General features: G+C 44.3%; 1 protein-coding gene across 1 annotated transcript in view; it reads right to left on the bottom strand.

The window, feature by feature from the left end:
- Positions 1-8,758, bottom strand: part of LOC105508396 (metabotropic glutamate receptor 7-like) — a gene marked incomplete at its 3' end in the record, with an annotated part of 296,249 nt that extends 287,491 nt beyond the window's left edge. The window contains exon 1 of the mRNA XM_011937263.1: positions 7,956-8,758. Coding sequence (XP_011792653.1) covers positions 7,956-8,474 — 519 coding nt within the window. The remainder of the gene's footprint in view (positions 1-7,955) is intronic.
- Between the last annotated feature and the right edge of the window lie 1,826 nt (positions 8,759-10,584).

Here is a 10,584-nt window from a genome sequence, read left to right as displayed (position 1 = left end):
TTCCTTTAATTAGTTCCATAAAAATTTTAATTCCACTGAGCAATGTCACTAAAATGTTCTCTGTGTGTGTGTGTGTATCTCTCACTCTCTATCTCTCTCTCCCAATCTCTCTCTCTCTGTTTCTTTCTCTATCTTAGTCACTCTTGTTCTCACTCCATCACTTCAGTAAAAATTTTAATTCCACTGAGCAATGTCACTAAAATGTTCTCTGTGTGTGTGTGTGTATCTCTCACTCTCTATCTCTCTCCTTCTATCTCTCTCACTGTTCTCTCTTTTTTGCTCTCTCTCTCTCTCTCTATATATATATATAGATGTAAATTGTATATATATGTAAATTTTCAATTTAGCAGAAGAAACAGAGAAGAGTGTAATACAGCATAACTATTATGGTAATTTAACAGCAACATTCAAAATTAGCAATAATGATTATTTAAGCAATATTGACACTTGATGTCCATCTAATAACTTTAACATAGCTTGTAAATTTATTAAACATGCTAATCTCAGTGCTAAAATATTTCCATGCATATTTCATGCAATCCTTGCAATTACTCTATCAGACAGGTACATTTTTCTTATACCCATTCCAAAGATAAGAAAATTGGTGAAAGGTGTGGTACCTTTTTGATCAAGGTCAGACAGGCAGTAAGTGGAGGGTATGGATTTAAATCTGGGCCTGTCTTACTCCAGAACTTGATTCTTAACCCCTACATGGAAATTCTGATAATTCCTTCAATAGAGTGTGTGCTTTCTCCTGGGAAACCTTCCCCCAATGTCTGCATGAGCTAACACCTTCAGAACATAGTCAAGTTTAAAACATGATAAAAATGTTTAAAGAGCACTTTAAAAATGGAAATATTTTTATTTAAACAATAATGCAGAAGACTACACTGAGCCCTTTAAGTGACTTTCTTGCTACTTTCCATCAAGAATAAAAGAAAGAGTCAGCAGCCGTGGAATGACAAAAGCACAACACCCAAAGATGGAGAATTCTGCAAATGACCAATTATAAAACTATTAAGCTGCAGCTCTTTTACAGCAAGTGGCAAAATAACCCATTAAACTGAAAACTCTCCTACCCTTCCCTCCATGGGCCACACAAACATTAACGTTGCATTTATTAGGATGTACTTCCTGTGCTCTATCAAGTTGACTTTCAGCAATTGTATTAATACAATCCTCTCACTCTGCACACATATCTGAATGATGGATTTCCTCACTTGAGGTTTGTAGAAAGAGTGGAGTGAATGAAATAAAGTTTAGAAAGAGCCATCATGATCCGTAATGGTGGGTACTGAATCAAGACAAGATGAAACATCTTTTCTCACTTATTTGAATGAAAAGTCTACCGTATATTTATTTCCTGCATACGGGGCTACTTGTTGCATAATGGAGAACAAGCATTTTTTATTTGGAGGTAAGGGTTTGTGTGCTCAAGTTTCTATGGGCCTACAAAGTTAATCTTGTTTTAGGATTAAAATAAAACATATATTTCTGTAAATAGATATGGTTAAGCAATCAGCAACTGTGATGTCTTTAAACCACTATAAGTTCAGGATAGGAATATCTGCAATTACTTTAAGCATTAATGCATTTGTGCAACAATTGAGCAGTATACATAGTGGTTTGCTGTCAGACAAAATTAAGTTTGAATCCAGAGTTTGCCACTTACCAGCTATGTGACTTCGGGCTACGAAAATAACTTTTCTTAGCTGAACAACAGGGATGAGAATATATACATTGCAGGACTACTGTGAGAACTAAATGAAATGAAGTACTTTTAGCACATGGCACAGTGGCTTATAGTAAGGACTCAAATTATTATTATGGTTACTACTACTTTTATTGAAAAAAGATTAGAAAGTCTGTTTGCATAAAATGTGATATATATCCTATATCATTGAAATTTCATATATTTGATTTTTGACTTTATAATCTAATAATGTGATTCAAAAAACATTTAGTCGTAAATATAGTTGAAATCAGGTTACTTGTCAAACATGGAAATATAATATGAAGAAGGCTGACTCAACACTCTTTCAGACAGATATTTACCTGTACATAGATTTTATTGTTTTGATTTTTTAATTGCAGAAAACATATATATTGACTACGTCAATTCACAAAAGGTCCATTAATTAACCAGACTGACTATATGTTGCATAAATATAATTTTACATAGAGATCATATATGCATTTTAGTGGTTGGGAAATGTTTACAGTTGTTTTTAATTGTCTACTTAATGTAAAAAGGGACAAGAAGCAGAGTTAGGCTTGTTGCTTACTGTAGAGTGACCCAGGAGTTTAATGTACTTTGTATTCCATTATACTATGAAAATGTTTCTGTGCCCTGGGGATATCAACAAAAGATTTGCTTTAATGAAAGGAACCAAGTATGGTTCCAAAGCTTTCAGATAGGAGGCCTACATATCCTGCAGTTTACATCAGAAGTGTCCGCCTTCTCTCTCAACTGCATCGAGATAGGGAAGATGTGATCACAAAGGCTGAAAGCAATTACAGTAAATGTTAGGAAGAGAAGGACATCGAGTTTTGAATGTCCCAAAGCTGAGCTAAAAGAATTATGTTTAAAGAAAAGAAAGTGTTATCTACAGCAAGATTTTTTCCCTGAATGAATGCCAGTCAGTGAACCTTACATTAATGTAGAAAATCAGCTGTTTTTGCTATAATGCTTTCAACTGCACATGGCTAAAATCAAACTCAAAATAGTAAAAAGAAATGTGTTTCAAAGAATAACACGTCCTAGAAACTCACAGACACATCTAGATTCAGATATAGTTGAATGTAGGAGTTCCAGAATATCATCAGGGCTCCCCCTCTCTCCCACCACTCAGCCCTACTCACGTCTCCTTGACTATATGCTACAGAAAGTTGCTCCTTGTGTTGGATGGCCACTGGGAGCCCCAGAATCACATCTCCCCAGCTTAAAAATTCCAGAGAGAGGAGATAATGTTCTTGTTCATCTCTGAGAGAAACATCTTGGGGAAGATTCTAATTGGCCTGGATGAGGTCAAATGATTACAAAGGAACCAATCACCTGCTTTGCTTGACCTGGGCCACGTACTTCATCCCTGGGACCAGGAAGATAGGTGGGATGTCATCATTTCTCAGTTTGGGGAGAGAAAGGTCTGATATTTTTTCCAAGATGAATGAGAATACTACACGGAGATACAAAAGCTGTAGTTTGCTGCTACTGTAAATTCCACAGTTCTCACTCCCTGCCTTGTGTCTTATGAACATGCAGTAAGCTGACCTGACAGATCATTTTCCCTACCAGCAGCCTTGATATATATTATTGAGAAGTAAATTGTAAAATAATACAAAAGTAGTCTGAATATAGAAATTAACTTGACTAGTAATGACCAAGACAGCTGTATGAAAATATATTTTAAAAGTTCCTACAAACTCACCAAAAGTGGGAGCTGGAAATGCAAAGACAGTTTGGACAAGAGAAAGTTTTTTCCAAGCTAAACAAAAAAGATTACAGACTTTTAGAAACTACATTTTTAAAGAAAAAAAATCAGATAAGGAAAATGAGGCCTAGAAAAAGTAAGAGATTTATTTAGGGTAACTTAGCCAGTTAACGGCAGGATTGAGACTAAAACACACTGTATAATCCAAGTATGGTCTTTTAGACCTATGATATAACCTGTATATATGTAAGAAATATAGCACTTGTCATTTGTTAATCTCCAAATGTTCATGAAGTTGAAGTAAATGTATTTACTGTTTCAAGTATTCTTAAAGAGAAAAATGCCCAAAAACATCTTAATTGCATGGGTATGTATACACGAAATACACGTGGAGATGTCTTCAAATATAATATGTGCATGTCTTCATTCCTTCCCTCTGGTCTTTTTAAAAATGCCCCTTTAAAAATTTCCCACTCACCATCTGCTAGGTAAATTTCCTAAAACACAGTAAATGTGGAGGCAGAGATTGTTATAGAGACTATTCCAAACGGCAATGACACCTATACTTAGGAAATTATAAAAAATGTAGGTTAAAGTTTTTTTTTAATAAATTTCACCACTGTAGTAATACCATACCACCCTATGTGCTCAGCGCGATAGGATTACATAAGATGGAGAGAGAGAAAATGAAAAAAATCTAGGTATTTACGTATAAAATATTATCCCAAAAGTTTGATATTACATTCAAATTTCAATTAACAGAAGGAAAACATTGACACATTTACTGAAGCATTTCATTTATGGTATAAGGTCCACAGACTTAGAAACAAGGGTAGAGTTGACCACTTTTTCCAGCTACTTGCTTTGGGAGGAAAAAAAAAAAATCCACCTGCCTGAATCAGATGCCATTCAATTCCAAGTCTACAGCATAGACCATGTCACTACACATGAAATATTATTCATTCAGAGTTAGGATGTAGCAAGAGTAATTTATACTCTGGGAGTGTTTGCTCTCAAGTCAATAACAGAGAAGCCTTGAATAAAAGTGTTCCCATTACTTTCTGCTATAATATATCTTACTTATTGTCCATAAAACAGTGGTCAGAGGAGATTTATCTATTGGTCACCATATTATATAACCTCTCCACTTTAAGCCATCCCAACTCTGTGATGATTTTTTAAAAATATGTTACTTATAGTCAATATTAATTTATCTTTAATCTTTCTTAGCATTAGCAGAGTATTATTTTGCACAAGCTTAGGAACAAATCTCCAGAAATTCCTCCCTGATGTTTCTTTGAGGCTGAAAATGCATTGCAGGGCAGTTGCAGTGATTTAATTCTAGTTGGCAGAGCCCTGGCCACACACTAATTTCATTAGCCTCAAATTCCTGGATTGATGTGAAGACCCACTGGATATGATTCCCATCCTCAGACATGTCATTTACTAACCCACTCAGTGTGTAAAGAGAGGAGAGAAAGAGGACTTGCTAAGCTCATATCTTCAATCTGGTACACCAGCAGTCAAATGAAAATTCGAAGTCAGAGACACCATTTACATTTGAGTAGTCCATTCTTGTCCAGGTCCAAATTTTCAGGGAGGAACTTTATTCCTGACTTCGCTGGGGGCAGTGGCATTTGTTACATCTATGACCATCTCATTTCTCGTTCCTTCTCTGCAGTGCTCAGCATCCCCCATTTAAGTCCCTAAGTATTCCCTCTCCTAGCCTACAGGTTTATCTCACTATAAATGTATATCTCAAGTGATCGGTTTGGCATGGTCCCTACAGCAACCTGCAGGGACCAGAGGAAAAAAGAAAACTCAAATCACCAGAAAGCTAGGAATTCCATCATTTGGAGGAGTTTCTTTTAAATAGGACAATCTTAATTGAACTGAACCTTGGGATCCCACAGGAGATTCACTATGTCCTTTTCCTCTCCCTCTGAGTGTGCTTCGAACAATGGGTATGTGTATCATTATTCTCTCTATTCATTTTGCAGGCTTATAGAAACTAGAAAACTGGGGACTGGAATTACACGACAGGAGCTTCTAAGATCACACGCAAAAAGGGTTAGTGGAAGAGATTGTTGGTATATGAAATACATATTCCAACACGGGCAGTGATTAACCAGGACACACATAAACCGACTGTTTTATCTAGCTTGCACGCATCCCAAGCTGCAAGTTGGTGCACTCCTCAAACTACCAGCCTCTTCTCAATAAGTGCAGGTGAAAACTAGGGGCTTTTTCTCCCTCAGCTATTCAATCCAACGTGAATAGCTGCAATTTACAAATTAGAGGCAAATGACAGTGTTTTCTCCGAATGGTTTTACTCCCAAGCCATAATGCTAACGCTAACATTGGGTTCCTTCCTCCTCAGCTCAGGGAATGGAGAAAATAATGTAAGACCAGCCCTCCGCCTCCCCTGCCAACTTTTTAACCCCTAGTAAGTTGCCTCAGGTTCACACGCCAGAGGAGGAATCAGCTCCCCCTGGAATCTTTTTCAGGAAACACAGTCCCTTAGCCTAGTGTGTAATCCCTTTCTTGACTTTAACATTTCACTCTTTTTTTCAGACAGAGACAGGCTCATCTGCAGTACTGACCAGGGCGAGTGAACAAACAGGCAAAATAATTTTAAAATGCTAAACACAAAATATTTTGTGCCTTTAATCCCAGGGGCTAACAGGGAAAACACTGTCACCTCCCCCAGCCCCCAGTGGTTCTCAGGTAATGTCTCTGACATCCTCTCCCGCCTGCACTGCTACCGCAACTTGTCTAGCTTTAAGCTCAACGATGAAGGAAGCACTCTGGGTTTCAGCTACAAGCCAGGCTCTTCCCAAAAGCAAGGAACTCAGAGTGATGGCTAGCCCCAGAGCACTTTTGGATTTGCAAGCCTCCAAAGATTTCCATGATGACACTCAGGAAGTGTCAGAGGGGCTATGCAAGCTGCAGCCTTGGATGGGCACTCCTCTTTCCTGAATGCAAACTTCACACTCCTGGAGGTGATGTGGTGACAGCCTGGGTCTCACAGAGTCCCCTTCTGAAGCCCAACACCTTTATCGAAAGCACTTGAGAGGGGCCGGTTCTCTAGATATGAGGAGCATAAAGGTGCCAGGATCAGCATGTATATCTGCCGAAGAGATTAGCTGGGTTTGGGTACCACCAGCCAGGTAGAGAGCCGCTATGCATTGGGAAAGGGTCATTTTAATACTGAGATGAACCAAGAACTTGGGAGTGAAGACAGAGGAGGAAAGGAGGCAGAGGTTGAAAGGGAGAGAAAAAAATAGAGAGAGAGAGAAAAAAACAGCAAGGAGACGAGACAGAAAAAGAGAGCGATGCACATATAGGCAAAGACACAGAGGAGGGGACCTACAATCACAGAGACCCTGAAACTCAATTTCCAAACCCCAAAGCCACTAATTCCTACCCAATGCAGCTCAGGAGCCATGGGGTAGAGGCTGCTGGAGCAGGAGGCGAGAGAACACTGCGGTAGAACCCACCGCTCAGCGGCCCCGGATCCGCCTTCCTCCCATTTTTCTCTGTCTCCCTCCGGGCACCGGAGCAGGAGGACCATGGAGCCCTGCTCCACGCACCCCTCTGCCTCCCAACGGGCGCCTTCATGCCTCGCTCCGGGAATCGTCCTCCAAGCCAAGGATTTGGCTTGGGGTCTGCGTCAGGGAGATAGTGGGTGATGGGGGGGGAGGAGGGAGGAGGCAGGGAGAGCGATTTTGTTTCGCAGTTAGCATGAGCTCATCCCTGGGCTGAGGTCTGAAGTGGCAGGAGTGGAAAGCTGATCGCCCAGCTCCGGCCAGTGGCAGGATAGCAAATGTAATTTAGACGGTGCAAAATATTGCCTGGAGCAAACCAACTGGGGGTCACGTCTGCAGGCAGCATCTCTCCACCTGAGGAAGGTCCCAGTACCTCGCGCCCTGGGCTCTCGCGGAGGCTGGCTACAGGTCGGGAAATCAACCCGAGGGAGATGGGGACTTAACATCCATATCTAGGTTAAGACCGAGCCCTCGATTTAAGAAGTGCCTCCTTAAGGTTGTCTCCAAATTTTCCAAGGGAGTGCAGGTTGGCAGGCTGGCTTGGGGGTGGGAAGCTGGGGAGTTGGGAAATGCCCGGTTTCGAGGCATCGTCTCATCTTTCCTATTCCATTCGCCTAACCAGCTCTCCTAGGAGCCCGGCACTTTTACGAGCCTGTTTTCGGACCATATTTCACCCTAATGCAAACCTATTTAAATCATCGCCTTGTTTTTCGCAGATTGCTTCTTGTAAATGGGGCCATAAATCCAGGATGTCAAGCCGGATGGAGTGGAGCGTGGACAGGGGAGAGATGGAAGGGAAATAAACCAAACAGGGAAGGTATCTCCTCGGGCGAGGTGGGAGGGATTCGGCAGGATCTCCAGGGTGGAAATGAGCGAAGGCTGACCTGACCCGAACCACCGGAGTCCAAGCCAGCTTTTAGGGTTAAGGGCTCAGGTAGCCACGGTGTGCTCCGCCCCGGAGGGAGCGCCCCCCTACCTGGAAGAGCCTCAGGATGTTGGCTACCATGATGGAGACCGAACTCCCCGAAGCCCCAATCACTCCAACTACTTTCTCAGGCTTGACGAAAACCGGGGGCTCGCCGTTGGTGCAGCGCACGTCGGAGGTGTCCTTCTGGATGAGCGCCTGGACGAAAGTGAGCGACTGTTCGAGCGCGTAAGTGTCCCTGGAACAAGTGTCCAGGATCCGCGCGCCCAGCGTCACGTTGGGCAGTAGGTTGGGATCACTGTTGATCTGGTCCAGGGCGTAAAGCATCGCTTCCAGCCTGTGGATCCCGTTCTCCCTCTTGATGTCACCGCAGGGCATTCCGCTGGGACCCTTGGCGTGCACTGGGAACAGCCCCCCGAGGGTGACGTCCCCCTCGATCCGGATTGAGTGCGGGGCGTACATCTCCTGGCCGCGCGCCGCCGCCGCCAGCGCGCACAGGAGCACCTCCAGCACGCAGCAGGGGAACTTCATCAAAGTCAGGACGCGAAGCAGCTTCCTCAGCTGGACCATGCTGCTCCGGCTGCTGCGGTGGCGGCGGCAGCGCTGTAAGGAACGGTGGTGGGCTCGCCGAGGTCCGGGCCCCTCAGGGCGAGCTCCTCCGGGAAAGCCCAGGGGTTCCTGCAGGCACTGAGGGTGGGGGAGTCCGGGGAAGGGCGACCAGAGTGGATGAGGGGTCCCGCGGTGCCTGCCAGCCTGGGGCGCCTCGCGCTCTCGGGCTAGCCGGCCGGCGCGCCGCGCTCGCGCTCACCGGCTTGCCGCTCGCTCTCTCCAACAGCCCAGCACTGGGGAGAGGGCAGGGATTGCTATCGCTTTAAATGGTCGTTCGGCTCCCTCTCCTCCTCCTCCCACTCCCTCCCTCCCTCGCTGGCTCTCCTTCTCTCCCTACCCTTCCCAGCGCCAGCCCTCCCCACTGGTTTGCATCATCACGCAGGGAGGGGCTGCGTGCTGAGGTAAGGGGGGGAAATGGGTGGGCGGCTGGGGAATCGGGGGAGGTTTCCTCGGAATGGGAGTTTCGTGGTCCCCAGGGAATCTAGGGATTGCGGGGAGCAAGCAAGAGCCTAGCCCTCGCCCCCAACTCACTGTGGAAGCCTCCCTACCCACACCCACGTTCTGGGCACGGGTGTCATCAGCCGCGGGATGGGGCGAGGACGTCGTGCTGACTGCTCCCAAACCCTAGGTCCGGAGCCTAGGCTCTTAGATCTGGGAGAACACGAGGGAGAGGCAGAGAAACCAGTGAGGGAGGGGCGCGGGAAGACCCTAGCTAGACTCTACTCCTGAGCCGCCTGTGCTAGTTCTTGCTAAGAAAGCCACACATGCACACAGGAGCCTGATTGATGACTTAAAGACGCTTTACCCAAAGGGGTCTCCAGGGCCAGGCGCTGAGCTTGGCTGCAGGGAAACAGAAGTCAAGAGGAGACGCTAGGCATGGGAGTGCATCCTTGGTCTTCAGTAGTCACTAGAGTCAGAGCTCCGTGAACTGACGCGTTTCCCCAGCACGTCTGTGTCAAAAACCTCGGACGCATCCCTTCTCTTTACTTCGTTGCGGAGATGGAACAACTGAGAATTCCGCAGACAGCACTTTCTTCTCTAGCACTGACAGGTGTAAGGCTCCCTCCTACCTATTTCCAGAGATGCATCGGGTGCACCTGGTGATAGTTTTTGCCAGTAAGAAACAGCAGGAAAGAGGTGATGGCAGGAAGAAAAAAGAGGCGGCAGGCAGAAGTGTCCCCATTGATTGGGAATGCCTTTCTCTTTCTCTGGCTGGGGTTAGGGGGCAAAGTCAGGATGCCAGAACAGGTTGCAGTGCAATTGAGAACCTCTTTATGAACGGGTGTCTCCTCCTGCAGGTCCAGACCACGTTTGGCCCATTAAAGCAACAAGTGGCTCTACTTCCAATTCAAGGAAAGTGAATGTCTGTCCTTGGGGATGGGAGTGAACTTAAGGAGGTTAAACTAACTCTTCCTGAGGCTTTCTGTTGGAGTGCAGCAAAATCATATTATACAGATTTGAGGGCAGAGAGAAAACCAGAAACAAGACTATACTTTTTGTTTTTGTTGATGATGTAACAAAGAAACCTATCATTGTAGGGGGGAAAAAGTCAAAAGGCACCTAGTTGGTTGTCTCTGCCACCAAATACTTGTGTGCTCTCAGCACTTCTGTTCCTCTGTCTGGGTTTTAGTTTCCCCATCTGGAAAATGATGAGATTGAATTGGATGCCCTCCAAGTTATCTTTTAACTCTCAAATCATCTGTTAAAATAGGTCATGTCCCTTTGGCCATGGTGCTCTTTTTAGGCCAGTATTTTCTATTGTATTATGTGTACACCAGTTTTTGTATATCCAAAGAACACTAGGAAGGTTTCCTGATATAGAGGGGTTTTGTTGTTGTTGTTATTTCCTGTCAGGGACATCCCATCAATTTTTTTTTTTTTTTTTTGGATATGCCCCTCTTGCTTGTTTCAATATTTATGGTTTCAGAACAACTGATCCCACTGCCTGTGATTAAGTCTTCTTGGCTAATCAGAACATCAGATTCTTCTGGCTGTAGTGCTGTTCCAGGATGGACAGAAAGTCCAACCAGAGCCATTCAGGGATAATCCCTGGATTTTTGCTGGGGCAGCC

This window comes from Colobus angolensis, unplaced genomic scaffold, assembly GCF_000951035.1.
Source record: "Colobus angolensis palliatus isolate OR3802 unplaced genomic scaffold, Cang.pa_1.0 Scaffold160, whole genome shotgun sequence".
Classification (NCBI taxonomy): domain Eukaryota; kingdom Metazoa; phylum Chordata; class Mammalia; order Primates; family Cercopithecidae; genus Colobus; species Colobus angolensis.
The sequence above is the reverse complement of the archived record's forward strand: the minus strand, read 5'-3'. Positions and strand labels throughout refer to the sequence as shown.